At 49.7% G+C, this 17,308-nt stretch overlaps 1 protein-coding gene across 4 annotated transcripts in view; it reads left to right on the top strand.

The window, feature by feature from the left end:
* LOC143276512 (muscarinic acetylcholine receptor gar-2-like) overlaps positions 1–17,308 on the top strand; it is a 266,866-nt gene that overhangs the window by 247,599 nt on the left and 1,959 nt on the right. For all 4 annotated transcript variants that reach the window (XM_076581051.1, XM_076581054.1, XM_076581049.1 and 1 more), the window contains 4 exons: positions 61–798; positions 1,690–1,803; positions 6,093–6,456; positions 16,581–17,308. The exon at positions 16,581–17,308 is cut by the window's right edge and continues 1,959 nt beyond it. In XM_076581051.1, the coding sequence (XP_076437166.1) occupies positions 211–798; positions 1,690–1,803; positions 6,093–6,456; positions 16,581–17,308 (1,794 nt within the window). In that variant the 5' untranslated portion in view covers positions 61–210. The remainder of the gene's footprint in view (positions 1–60; positions 799–1,689; positions 1,804–6,092; positions 6,457–16,580) is intronic.

Below are 17,308 nucleotides of genomic sequence, written 5' to 3'. Positions count from 1 at the left end.
ATCGCCATCACCATCATTATCATCTCCATCACCATCACCATTGTCAATCATCTGTCTCAGGTTCCGATGACACGTGTCACTGGAGTCCAGATTACCACCCAGCCCCCTCCCGCCTAGCGGGTTCTGGTCAACAGGACAATCCCCAGCGCCATACCCCCCTCCCAGCCACAAACACCACCACCACCACTTCCAGCACCGCCACCACCAGGGATGGAAATGACGCTACTCCTAACCAACCACAGTTTTATCAGCGCCTGGAGCAACGCGTCACACGACGTCATCGACAGATCCTTCCAAAACCACACGACCACCAACAACGTGACGTTGTGCGGACTCCACAACATGTCACTATGTGACGTCAGCCTGCAGGACATCAACAACAACAGCAACAGCACCTTGGTGAACGTGACCGCAGAGACGCCCGTGCCGGAGCAGCCCGTGTGGCTGACAGTGTTCCTGGGGCTCCTGGCGACAGTGGTGTGCCTGGTGACCGTCCTGGGCAACGTGACAGTTCTGCTGGCCTTCGGGTTGGAGCGAAGCATCCGCCAGCCCACCAACTACTTCATCGCCTCACTGGCCGTGTCCGACCTGCTGATCGGCACCTTCTCCATGCCGCTCTTCACACAGTACCTCCTCCTCAACTACTGGCCGCTGGGCCCCTGGCTGTGCGACCTGTGGCTCTCCCTGGACTGGACCGTGTGTCTGACGTCACAGTACACTGTCTTCTTCATCACCATGGATCGCTTCCTGTCCGTCAAGATCCCTGCTAAGTACCGGAACTGGAGGACTGAGAAGAAGGTGAGGAAGTTTTTTTTTGTGTGTGTGGAGGGGTGCGGGGGGGGTGGAGTGGGGCTAGGGGACGGGAGACGGAGAGATTGAAAAGAGAGAGACAGAGAGAGACACAGAGACAGAGAGAGAGACATACCAGGAAGAAACGAAGACGTAGAAAACGGAGACAGAAATATTTCTCTTCTGCTTCTTTATTTCATTCTATCTAATTTTATTATAGCTGCTACCACTGCATCAACTGTGTGTGTGCGTGTGTGCGTGCGTGCGTGTGTGTGTGTGTGTTGTGTGTGTGTGTGTGTGGTGTGTGTGTGTGTGTGTGTGTGTGTGTGTGTGTATGTGTGTGTGTGTGTGTGTGTGTGTGTGACAAAAAGAGTAACACACCACGACACGACCAACACAATACAACACAATACAATGCAATGCAATACAATACAACACAACACGATACAATACAATACAATACAATACAGTACAATACAGTACAATACAATGTATGACAATCAGTCGTGTCCGACTATGACCATCAGAACAGCAGAGGAGGCAACTGCTGTCCCGACTATCTGGGCTAGAATTTAATCATTGTGGAAAGTCTCTCAAGCTAAGCAACATCCCCACTCTCTGGGCCAAGAGTTTTAGGGCAGTCGGCGTTGGGATGGTTCCCAAAGGCCAACTAGCCCCCAAGGCTGCAGCACTAGAGCCAGTGCAATCTTGCCTCCTAGTTTGAGAGTCAAAGTCCTTCACAAAGACTGAGCTTAAATGATTTCCCATTGCAATGGAAAAAACATTGATAATACTTCTCTCACTTTGCTGTTTGCCCAACTGAAATATATATGTGATATAAGCTGAGTGTACTATACAATACAATGCAATACAATACAACACAACAGCATGTTGTTGCAGGTACGGGTGATGGTGGGCATCACCTGGGTGGTACCAGCTCTCATTTTCTTCACCACCATCATCGGCTGGCAGTACTTTGTCGGCGAGCGGACGGTGGAACCTGGAACGTGTGAGGTAAGAGGTTCGATTCTTTCTGATAATGTATTGTATGTGTATGGTGCGAACGCTGGTTCGAATCACGGCTCAGCCGCCGATATTTTCTCCCCCTCCACTACACCTTGAGTGGTGGTCTGGACGCTAGTCATTCGGATGAGACGATAAACCGAGGTCCCGTGTGCAGCATGCACTTAGCGCACGCAAAAGAACCCACGACAACAAAAGGGTTGTTCCTGGCAAAATTCTGTAGAAAAATCCACTTCGATAGGAAAAACAAATCGAACTGCACACAGGAAAAAATGCAAAAAAATGAGTGGCGCTGTAGTGTAGCGACGCGCTCTCCCTGGGGAGAGCGGCCCGAATTTCACACAGAGAAATCTGTTGTGATAAAAATTTAAATAAAAGAAAACAGAAAAAAAAAGAAATACAAACTTGCCACACAGGAGGCTTTAAGCCACTCCCAAGCAACTCTCTCTCTGTCTCTCTCTCTCTGTCTATATATATATATATCTCTTTCTCTCTCTCTGTCTCCTCCTCTCTACAACTCTATCACTCTCTCTCTCCTTCTCTCTCCCTCTCTTCCTACGCCTCCCTCCCTCACGCCTTTTTTTCTTTTTCTCTTGTATTTTCATTGTGTTTTATTTTATTTCCCTTTTCGCGTTCGCACTTTGTTTCTTTAGTAGTTTTTTTTTTTTTTTTATGTTTAGTGCGAGGGTCGGATGTAAAAAAAAAAAAAAAGAAAAGAAAAAGAATTCAAAAAGCCTATCTATTACCCTCGATAATAAAGAGTTTTATCTTGTCTTGTCTTGTCTTGTCTTGTCTTGTCTTCTCTTGTCTTGTCTTCTCTTGTCTTTCACTCACTCACTCAATCAATCAATCCATTCACCCACTCACTCACTCACTCATCTATTCACCCACCCACTCACTCGCGCACTCATCCACTCACCCACCCACTCACCCGCTCACTCACTCATTCACTCATCCATTCACCCACCCACCCACTCACCCACCCACTCACTCACTCACTCACTCATCTATTCACCCACCCACTCACTCATCCACTCACCCACCCACTCACCCGCTCTCTCACTCATTCACTCATCCATTCACCCACTCACTCACCCACTCATCTATTCACACACCCACTCACTCACTCACTCACTCACTCACCCATTCACCAACTCAATCGCCCACTCACCCACTCACTCACTCATCTATTTATCCACCCACTCACTCACTCACTCATCCATTCACCCACTCACTCACTCACTCACCCACTCACCCACTCACTCACCCATTCACCCACTCACCCATTCACCCACCCACCCACCCACCCACCCACTCACTCACTCACTCACCCATTCACCCACTCACCCACTCACCCATTCACCCACCCACCCACTCACCCACCCACCCACTCACCCACTCACACATTCACCCACCCACCCACCCACCCACCCACCCACTCACTCACTCACTCACCCATTCACCCACTCACCCACTCACCCATTCACCCACCCACTCACTCACCTACCCACCCACTCACCCACCCACTCACTCACTCACTCATCTATTCACCCACCACTCACTCACTCACTCATCCATTCACTCACCCACTCACTCATCTATTCACCCACCCACTCACTCACTCACTCACACATCTATTCACCCACCCACTCACCCACTGACTCACTCATTCATTGACGTTTCACCCATTCACGCATTCTTCTCTCTTCTTCCAAACCCACAGGTCCGCGAGCCAGTTGCATTGCTCGGACGGAAGAGCCTAGTATGGTCGTAACCCGCTACTAACCGTGTGTAGTATGGAACTAATCTATTCACCCACCCACTCACTCACTCATCCATTCATCCACTCACTCACCCACACACCCACTCATTCACCCACTCAGCCATTCACCCACTCATCCACTCACCCACTCACTCACCCACTCACTCACTCACTCACTCACCTACTCACTCACCCATTCACCACTCACCCACTCACTCATTCACCTACTCACCCATTCACCCATTCACCCACCCACTCACCACCTCACTCACCCGTTCACCCACTCACTCATCCATTCACCCACTCACCCATTCGCTCACCCATTCACCCACTCACTCACTCACTCACTCACTCACTCACCCACTTACCCATTCACTCACCCACTCACCCATTCACCCACTCACTCACCCACTCACTCACCCACTCAAGCACCCACTCACCAACTCACTCACCCGTTCACCCACTCACTCATCCATTCACCCACTCACCCACTCACTCATTCGCTCACCCATTCACCCACTCACCCACTCATCCATTCACTCACTCACTCACTCACTCACCCACTCACCCACTCACACACTCACCCACTCACCCACTCACTCACTCACTTACCCACCCACTCACCCACTCACCCACTCACTCACCCACCCACCCACTCACCCATTCACCCACTCACCCACCCACCCACTCACCTACTCACCCACTCACCCATTCACCCACTCAACCACTCACTCACCCATTCACTCACTCACCCACCCACTCACCCATTCACCCACTCACCCACTCAAGCACCCACTCACCCACTCACTCATCAAATTCACCCACTCACCCATCACCCACTCACCCATTCACCCACTCACCCACTCAAGCACCCACTCACCCACTCACTCATCCATTCACCCACTCACCCACTCACCCACTCACCCATTCACTCACCCACTCATCCATTCACTCACTCACTCACTCACCCACCCACTCACACACTCACTCACTCACTCACTCACTCACTCACCCACTCACCCACCCACCCACTCACTCACCCACTCACCCATTCACCCACTCACCCATTCACCCACTCACTCACCCATTCACTCACTCACCCACCCACTCACCCACTCACTCACCCATTCACTCACTCACCCACCCACTCACCCATTCACTCACTCACCCACCCACTCACCCACCCACCCACTCACTCACTCACTCACTCATCCAATCACCCACCCATTCACCTACCCACTCACCCACCCACTCACCCATTCACCCTCTCACTCACTCACCCACCCACCAATTCACCCACCCATTCACCCACCCACTCACTCACCCACCCACTCACCCACTCACTCACTCACCCACTCACTCACTCACTCACCCACCCACCCACTCACTCACTCACCCACCCACTCACTCACCCACCCACTCACTCACTCACCCACTCACTCACCCACCCACTCTCCCACACACCCACTCACCCATTCACCCACCCACTCACTCACCCACTCACTCACTCACTCATCTATTCACCCACCCACTCACTCACTCATCTATTCACCCACCCACTCACTCACTCACTCATCTATTCACCCACCCACTCACTCACTCACTCATCTATTCACCCACCCACTCACCCACTCACTCACTCATTCATTGACGTTTCACCCATTCACGCATTCTTCTCTCTTCTTCCAAACCCACAGGTCCGCGAGCCAGTTGCATTGCTCGGACGGAAGAGCCTAGTGTGGTCGTAACCCGCTACTAACCGTGTGTAGTATGGAACTGACCAGTGGCGTAGTTCGGTCAACGTAGGCATTTAGTCACGGGTAACTGTCAAAAAGTTAGAACCAAGCAATGCAGCTGGCACCAGATCCTCCAGATCTATTTTCCGTCTCGGTCTCTGCGTTCCTCCGGTGACACTCGGGTTTTTCGCATACCAAGCAGGCGAAAGAAACTCCATGGGGAATGTGCTTTCTCTTTCATTGGACCTGTCATCTGGAACAAATTCCCTTATTCTGTCCGACACGCTCAGTCTTTGTCCTCGTTCAAATCAGCTCTCAAAACTCACCTTTTCCACAGTTGTTATGATTAGTTTTCCCGCCATGTGTGTCTGTGATTCTTGGTGGGTGGTGAGAGGAATGGGGCTGTATCGGTATGAATGCCGTATGTGTGTGTGTGTGTGTGTGTGTGTGTGTGTGTGTGTGTGTGTGTGTGTGTGTGTGTGTGTGTGTGTGACCTGTTTATTTTGTGATGCGAAGAGGCAAATGAATGTTAGGAAGTGTATCTGCATCAATGTATGTATGTGTAATTGTATTTGTTAACGCTCTGGGCGCTCCGGAGATAGGGCGTCCAACTATTAGTATTATTATTATTTCATGTATATTCATTACCCTCGATAATAAGCAGTTTATCTTGCCTCGTTTTGTCTTATCTTGTCTTGTCTTGTCTTGTCGCTCACTCACTCACTCACTCACTCACCAACTGAGGCATTCTTCCCCCTTCTTTCCCAACCCACGCCCCACAGGTCCAGTTCATGTCAGACCCTCTCTTCACGTTCCTGCTGACAATCGGCTACTATTGGATCACGCTGGTCGTCATGTGCGTGCTCTACGGCGGCATCTACAAGGTGGCCCTCGATCTCCAGCGGAAGTCGGACGCCAAGCACCGGAAGCTCCAGACCACCATGGAGCTTGCCACGGACCACAGCGTCACCAAGGCCACCACCCTGTCCAACAGTAGCGCCGACTCCGACAAACCCCGGCGCGGCGTCGGCGGGGGGTTCCACTTCCGGAAGCCGCGGCAGAGGAAGAAGGGTGGGGTGGCTGCTGCTGCTGCCAGAGGTGGTGTTGGGGCGGCGATGATGGTGGTGGGCAAGGAGGCTGAGACAGGTAACGTGATAAAGGTTAAAGATTCTGTAATCCATGTCAGCGTTCGGTGGGTTATGGAAACAAGAACATACCCAGCATGCATAACCCTGAAAACGGAGTATGGCTGCCTACATGGCGGGATAAAAACGGTGGAGTGATGGCCTAGAGGTATCACGTCCGCCTAGGAAGCGAGAGAGTCTAAGACCTTGAGTGGTGGTGTGGACGCTAGTCATTCGGATAAGACGATAAACCGAGTTTTTTCCGTGTGAAGCATGCACTTAACGCACGTAAAAGAACCCTCGGCAACAAAAGAGTTGTTCCTGGCAAAATTCTGTAGAAATATCCACTTCAATAGGAAAAACAAATAAAACTGCACGCAGGAATAAATACAAACAACAACAACAAAAGCGCTCTCCCTGGAGAGAGCAGCCCGAATTTCACACAGAGAATTCTGTTGCGACAAAAAGAGAAATAAGTACAATACAATACACGTAGAAGCCCACTCGTGTACGTACGAGTGAATGTGGGATTGCAACTCGCCACGAACGCAGAAGAAGAAGGGAGGGGTGGGGGTTGAGACAGGTAACTAGAAAAGGAGGAGAGAGAGGGTGGTGTTAGGTGATGATGATGATGATGGGGAAGAAGGCTGGGACAGGTAACTAGAAAAGCGGGAGTGGATAGGGGTTGAGACAGGTAACAGATAAAGGGAGGGGGTGGGGGTTGAGACAGGTAAGAGATAAGGGGGGGGGGAGTTGAGACAGGTAACAAAGAGAGGGGGTGGGGGTTGAGACAGGTAACAAAGAGAGGGGGTGGGGGTTGAGACAGGTAACAAAGAGAGGGGGTGGGGGTTGAGACAGGTAACTAGAAAAGCGGGAGGGGATAGGGGTTGAGACAGGTAACAGATAAAGGGAGGGGGTGGGGGTTGAGACAGGTAAGAGATAAGGGGGGGGGGGGAGTTGAGACAGGTAACAGATAAGGGGGGGAGTTGAGACAGGTAAGAGATAAGGGGGGGGGGGGGTGTTAGACAGGTAACAGATAATGGGAGGGGTTGGAGGTTGAGACAGGTAACAGATAAAGGAAGGGGTTGGGGATTGAGACAGGTAACAGATAAAGAGAGGGGGTGGGGGTTGAGACAGGTAACAGATAAAGGGAGCGGTGGGGGGTTGAGACAGGTAACAGATAAAGGGAGGGCGTGGGGGTTGAGACAGGTAACAGATAAAGAGAGGGTGTGGGGGTTGAGACAGGTAACAGATAAAGGGAGGTGGTGGGGGTTGAGACAGGTAACAGATAAAGGGAGGTGGTGGGGGTTGAGACAGGTAACAGATAAAGGGAGGTGGTGGGGGTTGAGACAGGTAACAGATAAAGAGAGGGGGTGGGGGTTGAGACAGGTAACAGATAAAGGGAGGTGGTGGGGGTTGAGATAGGTAACAGATAAAGGGAGGGGGTGGGGGGTTGAGACAGGTAACAGATAAAGAGAGGGAGTGGGGGTTGAGACAGGTAACAGATAAAGAGAGGCGGTGGGGGTTGAGACAGGTAACAGATAAAGGGAGGTGGTGGGGGTTGAGACAGGTAACAGATAAAGGGAGGGGGTGGGGGGTTGTGACAGGTAACAAAGGGAGGTGGTGGGGGTTGAGACAGGTAACAGATAAAGGGAGGGGGTGGGGGGTTGAGAAGGTAACAAAGGGGTGGGGGGTTGATACAGGTAACAAAGGGAGGTGGTGGGTCTTGAGACAGGTAACAGATAAGGGGGGGGGGGTTGAGACAGGTAACAGATAAACGGAGGGGGTGGGGGATTGAGACAGGTAACAGATAAAGAGAGGGTGTGGGGGATGAGACATGTAACAGATAAAGGGAGGGGGTGGGGGGTTGAGAAGGTAACAAAGGGAGGTGGTGGGTCTTGAGACAGGTAACAGATAAAGGGAGGGGATGGGGGGTTGAGAAGGTAACAAAGGAAGGCGGTGGGCGGTTGATACAGGTAACAAAGGGAGGTGGTGGGTCTTGAGACAGGTAACAGATAAGGGGGGAGGGGGTTGAGACAGGTAACAGATAAAGGGAGGGGGTGGGGGGTTGAGACAGGTAACAGATAAAGGGAGGTGGTGGGGGTTGAGACAGGTAACAGATAAAGGGAGGTGGTGGGGGGTTGAGACAGGTAACAGATAAAGGGAGGTGGTGGGGGTTGAGACAGGTAACAGATAAAGGGAGGTGGTGGGGGTTGAGACAGGTAACAGATAAAGGGAGGGGGTGGGGGGTTGTGACAGGTAACAAAGGGAGGTGGTGGGGGTTGAGACAGGTAACAGATAAAGGGAGGGGGTGGGGGGTTGAGAAGGTAACAAAGGGGTGGGGGGTTGATACAGGTAACAAAGGGAGGTGGTGGGTCTTGAGACAGGTAACAGATAAGGGGGGGGGGGTTGAGACAGGTAACAGATAAACGGAGGGGGTGGGGGATTGAGACAGGTAACAGATAAAGAGAGGGTGTGGGGGTTGAGACAGGTAACAGATAAAGGGAGGGGGTGGGGGATTGAGACAGGTAACAGATAAAGAGAGGGTGTGGGGGTTGAGACATGTAACAGATAAAGGGAGGGGGTGGGGGGTTGAGAAGGTAACAAAGGGAGGTGGTGGGTCTTGAGACAGGTAACAGATAAAGGGAGGGGATGGGGGGTTGAGAAGGTAACAAAGGAAGGCGGTGGGCGGTTGATACAGGTAACAAAGGGAGGTGGTGGGTCTTGAGACAGGTAACAGATAAGGGGGGAGGGGGTTGAGACAGGTAACAGATAAAGGGAGGGGGTGGGGGGTTGAGACAGGTAACAGATAAAGGGAGGTGGTGGGGGTTGAGACAGGTAACAGATAAAGGGAGGTGGTGGGGGGTTGAGACAGGTAACAGATAAAGGGAGGTGGTGGGGGTTGAGACAGGTAACAGATAAAGGGAGGTGGTGGGGGTTGAGACAGGTAACAGATAAAGGGAGGGGGTGGGGGGTTGTGACAGGTAACAAAGGGAGGTGGTGGGGGTTGAGACAGGTAACAGATAAAGGGAGGGGGTGGGGGGTTGAGAAGGTAACAAAGGGGTGGGGGGTTGATACAGGTAACAAAGGGAGGTGGTGGGTCTTGAGACAGGTAACAGATAAGGGGGGGGGGGGTTGAGACAGGTAACAGATAAACGGAGGGGGTGGGGGATTGAGACAGGTAACAGATAAAGAGAGGGTGTGGGGGTTGAGACAGGTAACAGATAAAGGGAGGGGGTGGGGGGTTGAGAAGGTAACAAAGGGAGGTGGTGGGTCTTGAGACAGGTAACAGATAAAGGGAGGGGATGGGGGGTTGAGAAGGTAACAAAGGAAGGCGGTGGGCGGTTGATACAGGTAACAAAGGGAGGTGGTGGGTCTTGAGACAGGTAACAGATAAGGGGGGAGGGGGTTGAGACAGGTAACAGATAAAGGGAGGGGGTGGGGGGTTGAGACAGGTAACAGATAAAGGGAGGTGGTGGGGGTTGAGACAGGTAACAGATAAAGGGAGGTGGTGGGGGGTTGAGACAGGTAACAGATAAAGGGAGGTGGTGGGGGTTGAGACAGGTAACAGATAAAGGGAGCGGTGGGGGGTTGAGACAGGTAACAGATAAAGGGAGCGGTGGGAGTTGAGACAGGTAACAGAAAAAGAGAGGGTGTGGGGGTTGAGACAGGTAACAGATAAAGGGAGGGGGTGGGGGGTTGTGACAGGTAACAAAGGAAGGGGGTGGGGGGTTGATACAGGTAACAAAGGGAGGTGGTGGGTCTTGAGACAGGTAACAGATAAGGCGGGGGGTTGAGACAGGTAACAGATAAAGGGAGGGGGTGGGTCTTGAGACAGGTAACAGATAAGGCGGGGGGTTGAGACAGGTAACAGATAAAGGGAGGGGATGGGGGGTTGAGAAGGTAACAAAGGAAGGGGGTGGGGGGTTGATACAGGTAACAAAGGGAGGTGGTGGGTCTTGAGACAGGTAACAGATAAGGGGGGGGGGGGTTGAGACAGGTAACAGATAAACGGAGGGGGTGGGGGGTTGAGACGGGTAACAGATAAAGGGAGGTGGTGGGGGTTGAGACAGGTAACAGATAAAGGGAGGGGGTGGGGGTTGAGACAGGTAACAGATAAAGGGAGGGGGTGGGGGGTTGAGAAGGTAACAAAGGGAGGTGGTGTGTCTTGAGACAGGTAACAGATAAAGGGAGGGGATGGGGGGTTGAGAAGGTAACAAAGGAAGGCGGTGGGCGGTTGATACAGGTAACAAAGGGAGGTGGTGGGTCTTGAGACAGGTAACAGATAAGGGGGGGGGGGTTGAGACAGGTAGCAGATAATGGGAGGGGTGGGGTGTTGAGACAGATAACAAAGGGAGGGGGTGGGGGTTGAGACAGGTAACAGATAATGGGAGGGGTTGGAGGTTGAGACAGGTAACAGATTAGGCGGGCGGGTTGAGACAGGTAACAGATAAGGGTGTTGGGTTGAGACAGGTAACAAAGGGAGGGGGTGGGTGGTTCAGACAGGTAACAGATAATGGGAGGGGTTGGGGTTGAGACAGGTAACAGATAATGGGAGGGGTTGGAGGTTGAGACAGGTAACAGATAAAGGGAGAGGTGGTGGATTGATACAGGTAACAAAGGGAGGGGGTGGGGGTTGAGACAAGTAACAGATAATGGGAGGTGGTGGGTGGTTGAGACAGGTAACAAAGGGAGGGGTGGTGGATTGATACAGGTAACAAAGGGAGGGGTTGGGGGTTGAGACAGGTAACAGATAATGGGAGGGGTTGGGGGTTGAGACAGGTAACAGATAATGGGAGGTGTTGGGGGTTGAGACAGGTAACAGATAATGGGAGGGGTTGGGGGTTGAGACAGGTAACAGATAATGGGACGGGTGGGTGTTGAGACAGGTAACAGAAAATGGGAGGGGGTGGGGGGTTGAGACAGGTAACAGATAATGGGAGGTGTTGGGGGTTGAGACAGGTAACAGATAATGGGAGGTGTTGGGGGTTGAGACAGGTAACAGATAATGGGAGGGGTGGGTGTTGAGATAGGTAACAGAAAATGGGAGGGGGTGGGGGGTTGAGACAGGTAACAAAGGGAGGGGTGCGGGTTGAGACAGGTAACAGATAATAGGAGGGGTTGGGGGTTGAGACAGGTAACAAAGGGAGGGTGTGGGGGTTGAGACAGGTAACAGATAATGGGAGGGTTTGGGAGTTGAGACAGGTAACAAAGGGAGGTGGTGGGTCTTGAGACAGGTAACAGATAAGGGGGGGGGGGGGGTTGTGACAGGTAACAGATAAGGGGGGGGGGGGTTGAGACAGGTAACAGATAATGGGAGGGGTTGGGGGTTGAGACAGGTAACAGATAAGGGGGGGGTGAGACAGGTAACAGAGGGAGGGGTGCGGGTTGAGACAGGTAACAGATAATGGGATTGGTTGGAGGTTGAGGCAGGTAACAGATAAAGGGACGGGTGGTGGATTGAGACAGGTAACAAAGGGAGGGGGTGGGGGTTGAGACAAGTAACAGATAATGGGAGGGGTTGGGGTTGAGACAGGTAACAGAAGGAGGGGATGGGGGGTTGATACAGGTAACAAAGGGAGGGGTTGGGGGTTGAGACAGGTAACAGATAATAGGAGGGGTTGGGGGTTGATACAGGTAACAAAGGGAGGGGTTGGGGGTTGAGACAGGTAACAAAGGGAGGTGTGCGGGTTGAGACAGGTAACAGATAATGGGAGTGGTTGGGGGTTGAGACAGGTAACAGATAAGGGTGGGGGTTGAGACAGGTAACAGATAATGGGAGGCGTTGGGGGTTGAGACAGGTAACAAAGGGAGGTGCGGGTTGAGACAGGTAACAGATAAAGAGAGGGGTTGGGGGTTGAGACAGGTAACAAAGGGAGGGGGGCGGGTTGAGACAGGTAACAGATAAAGAGAGGGGTTGGGGGTTGAGACAGGTAACAAAGGGAGGGGTGCGGGTTGAGACAGGTAACAGATAATGGGAGGGGTTGGGAGTTGAGACAGGTAACAGATAATTGGAGGGGTTGGGGTTTAGACAGGTAACAGATAATTGGAGGGGTTGGGGGATGACACAGGTAACAGATAATTGGAGGGGTTGGGGGATGAGACAGGTAACAGATAATTGGATGGGTTGGGGGTTGAGACAGGTAACAGATAATTGGAGGGGTTGGGGTTTAGACAGGTAACAAAGGGAGGAGTGGGGGTTGAGACAGTCAAACTTTTGGAAACAGAAACAAAACAGTTCATCCAAAATCAGAATTTTACAAGAACGCTGTTACAAAGTACAAAACTGAACCCTATATAGAAATACAGTCAACAACGTTTCACTTGTTCATTATCCTGCTTCTTGGATATAGCATACTTTAATCGTTCAACACTAAAAGTGAGCTGATTTTTCAAAACATGATCTATTCCAGTGCTAATTGATACAGTTTGTTAAATGAAAAGTAGCCACTGAACGGTTTTATTTGTTTCACGATACATGCATTTATAAGTTGTGTATATATGTCAATTTTTAGGAAACTCTGATATATGTATCCAATAGCCATTTACTTGACATTATTGTTAGGCTAATAGGAAAACTTCATAATTCTCGTAAAACTGGGACAAACATTACTCTTTTATGTTCCCCAAGTAATTGTTTGCAAAACTTCACGTGAAATCTTTCATATCGAAATTCTTGGAAAGACAATAACTGAATAATTCAAACAGATTAAATGACACATCTGCAACATCATATGGAAACCAAATCTCTGCTCCATATTTCAATATATGTGTTATCAAAGTATCATATAAATGACAGATGATATCTATGTTGATATTTTGTATTGTGAAATATTCTGAGTATTTTTTTTCTCAAGGCCTGACTAAGCGCGTTGGGTTACGCTGCTGGTCAGGCATCTGCTTGGCAGATGTGGTGTAGCGTATATGGATTTGTCCGAACACAGTGACGCCTCCTTGAGCTACTGAAACTGAAACTGAAACTGAGTAGCACATGTAGAGCCTTATTTGCTTGAATTTTTAGATGAACCTGTGCTCGACATAAGTTGCACTTTCTGTGAAATATAACCCTTATATGTATATGTTATTCTGTTGTTTCAATTATGTCCTCATTTAAAGTGTGTGTGCGTGTGTGCGCGCGCGCGTGTGTGTGTATGTGTGTGTGTGTGTGTGTGTGTTTGATAAAAAGTAAAGACTCGAAGGTAAAAGAGGATACGTGTATCTTTCAAAATTGTGTTTTCTTCTTTTTTTTCTTCCTTTCTTTCATTTTTCTATGTTCAATTATTAACGATAGAAGGCAAATAACGACGAAAACGTAACAACATCATTATATATATATATATATATATATATATATATATATATATATATATATATATATATATATATATATATATAGGGGGAGAGAGAGAGAGAGAGAGAATGGAGTGATGGCCTAGAGGTAACGCGTCCGCTTAGGAAGCGAGAGAATCTGAGCGGGCTGGTTTGAATCACGGCTCAGCCGCCGATATTTTATCCCCCTCCACTAGAACTTGAGTGGTGGTCTGGACGCTAGTCATTCTGATGAGACGATAAACCGAGGCCCCGTGTGCAGCATGCACTTAGCGCATGTAAAAGGTTTGGTCCTGGCAAAATAATGTAGAAAAATCCACTTCGATAGGAAAAACAAATAAAATTGCACGTAGGAAAAAATACAAAAACATGGGTGGCGCTGTAGTGCAACGACGCGCTCTCCCTGGGGAGAGCAGCCCGAATTTCACACAGAGAAATCTGTTGTAACAAAAAGAGAAATACAAATACAAATATATATCTATATATCTATATCTATCTATCTATCTATCTATATATGTGTGTGTGTGTGTGTGTGTGTGTGTGTGTGTGTGTGTGTGTGTGTGCGTGCGTGCGTGCGTGCGTGCGCGTGTGTGTGTGTGTGTGTGTGTGTGTGTGTGTGTGTGTGTGTGTGTTTCTTTTTAACAAAGCTGTGAGTAATTTTCCCTGCCTGACATTAAAGTCAGCTTTCTCTGTGCCTGTGTGTCTGTCTTTGGTCTTGTGTGTTGTTTTTTCATATCGATATAAGGCATGGCGGGCAAGCTCACAGAAACACACAGTCACTGAGGTCCATAGTTAACACACAACTTCTTCCCCTTATGCCCTGCGACAGCCAACACCTGACCTATATTTCCTGTTGCTCTAGAACAGTGGTGGCCTCTGACCCCAAAATATTCAACGCCATTGCTGATGCCAACGCATATTCCCCATACCTGAAGAATCTGTTCAACAGTTCTTTGTTGCGCTCCAACGACTGTGTTAAAGAAGAAAGAAAGGAGAAGAAGAAGAAGGGGTCTATTAAACACATGATTTACATCGCCCTTACCAAAAAACAGTCAAATCACTTCGTCTGTTCCTTATACCCAGAGATAGCGCATGGCCCGTATTCTCAAGTCGACACCGTATTTCTGTTTGTTTCTGCTTCACCTTCTAGAAAACTGAAGAAAAGATCAATATTGAAAAAAGAGAACAAGTTTATCTCATCCAGTCAGTTCGTCTTTTGACCAAATCTCTGGTCCATTCAGTCCGCAGAAATTACCTTTGATTCAGGAAGATACAGACGAAAAAAAAAACCGCACTCATTTTTTTCCGCTTTGAAGTTCATGCAGATGTATGTAAGAGGGATAAGACCACTTAGCCAGTCCATTTTGCAGGGAGTTCCACTTTCGTTTTTTATTTCTGCGTGCAGTGTGAGTACAATGCACTTATTTAAATGAAACAACTGGACCCAGCTGCATGAAGCGATGTTTGCTTAGCGTTAAGATTGTTCCTAAGTATATGGAATTTACCTTGGAGTTAGGAACATCCTTGACTTTAATTGTGTTCTTGACAACAACCTTGACGTCATATCGGGTCAACCTCATCGGGAAAATGAAATTCAGGAACTTTTCTTAAAACGTTCTTAGTTTAACTGACACCTGGAGAATGTTCCACATAAAAGAACAAGATTTTACCTGGTGTCGCAGCAGTCCATTCATAACCCGTCGCCTTGACTGTTGCTTTATATCAGAAAGCATGATACATCATCTAGTAACATGCGAACATATTATAGTTCCTAATTCAGATCATAAAGCTGTTGTAATAGAATTTAGTGATAATGGATTTTCACGTGGTCCAGGATATTGTAATAATAGAAACAATGTATTAATTGAAATCTGACATGTTATGTAGAAAGCGAAAAAAACAACAACAGAAAACACGAAAAGAAATATTAAAAAAAAACACCTCCCCCCCAAAAAAAAAAACAAAAAAAACAACAACAACAAAAAAAACACACACACGAAAGAAATAGAAGGAAAAAAGGTTTTTTTGTTTTTTGGGTCAATGAAGAAGGCGTGTGAAAGTACAAAAAAAAAAAAAAAAAAAGAGAGAGAGAGAGAAAAGAAAAAGACAAAGACAAAACAAAACACGTTCTGGTGCTCCATGGCCTACATGCAACTGAGGCCACAAGAAAAAGGAACATCCTTGACGGCAAGCAAACGTATCGCATTTTAGTTCGCTCATGCAACTAGACCCACCCCAGTTCCTTAAGAAAATGTTCATGTTCTGAGGAAGGGTCCAGAAAGCAGGAAGAGATGTTTCAAGCCATAGATTAATATCAAGCACAATTGGCCAAAATTGATTAAAAAAAAAAAAAAAAAGGTCTGGAGATGTACCACTCCAGATCAAATATGTGAATTTTCAGCCTTCTAAACATATATGTCTTCTTTTAACTCACTCAGTACGGCCAGTCCTCTCTTCTCCTCTACACAGACCCCTGGATGTCCAGTGGGTGTCTGAATGACCCAACCTTTAGCTTCCGTCGTCAGAATTGTGGTATTCTTTGTCAACATTCACCTCTTTAGTATAAGAGCCTTCCGCTTGCAATATTTTGATGATGGTAACTGGGGTGAAACGCTGTTAACGTCGTCTCTTTCGCCGTTCGTATGGAGAGACTTAAGGACGTTATCAGTGGCATCACTATAGACGTAAGTGCTACGTCTTGAACAGTGAAAGGGTTTATCTGTCAGACCTGAATTCCCCCTTCTGTGGCCAGCTTGGCTTCAAGCAACATGACTTGATCTTATCCATAAGTGACTCACGTCCCTTTCCATTTGACAGGGGACTCCACCAGAACATCACTCAGCCCTGGACACCCCCACCACCACTCTCACCACCACCACCACCACGCAGCAGTAGCGGGAGGTGTCCGCGGCCCCCACCTCCACCCCCACGCCCCCACCGGCCGCCCCACCCTGGACACGGGTGACGTGAGCCGCCACAACAGCCTGGACGGCGGCAGCACAGTGACGGACCCCGGGGATCACAAGGACGAGGACCGGTCCTCCAGCCCCGCATTCGCCTCGGACGAGGAAGGGAGCAGCTCGGGGGCCGCGCCGGGGGGAGGAGGGGGAGGGGGGAAGTTCCCCCCCGGCAAGGTCCCCCCCTTCCTCCCCCAACCCCACCACTCCGGCAACGGTCGGCGGTCCGTCAAGTCCACCCTGAACCCCAAGCTGGGCATCGCGGGGATCGTCAACACGGCCATGCTGACCACGTCGGAGACGTTCCAGAGAGGGCTGCTGGACAGTCACCACGTGCCGGGCATCCTCCTCGACAAGCCTCCGCCCTACTCCCAGGTCTGTCCCGACCCCCTGCTGCCCGCCTCAGGCACCCCCATGCCGCCTTCCGGAGAGAGCGTCAAGTCCACACACGGAGGACCTGACTACAGCAGGTTGGACACCCAGCCGGGGTCTGTGGACAGAGCGACGGAGCTGGACGTGGAAGGTGAGGAGGACGAGGAGGACGAGGAGGGGTATGACGAAGAACTGAACGCAGAACCTGCAGTGGCG

This window comes from Babylonia areolata, chromosome 32, assembly GCF_041734735.1.
Source record: "Babylonia areolata isolate BAREFJ2019XMU chromosome 32, ASM4173473v1, whole genome shotgun sequence".
NCBI classification, from domain to species: domain Eukaryota; kingdom Metazoa; phylum Mollusca; class Gastropoda; order Neogastropoda; family Buccinidae; genus Babylonia; species Babylonia areolata.
This window is presented reverse-complemented; position numbering and strand designations above follow the sequence as displayed.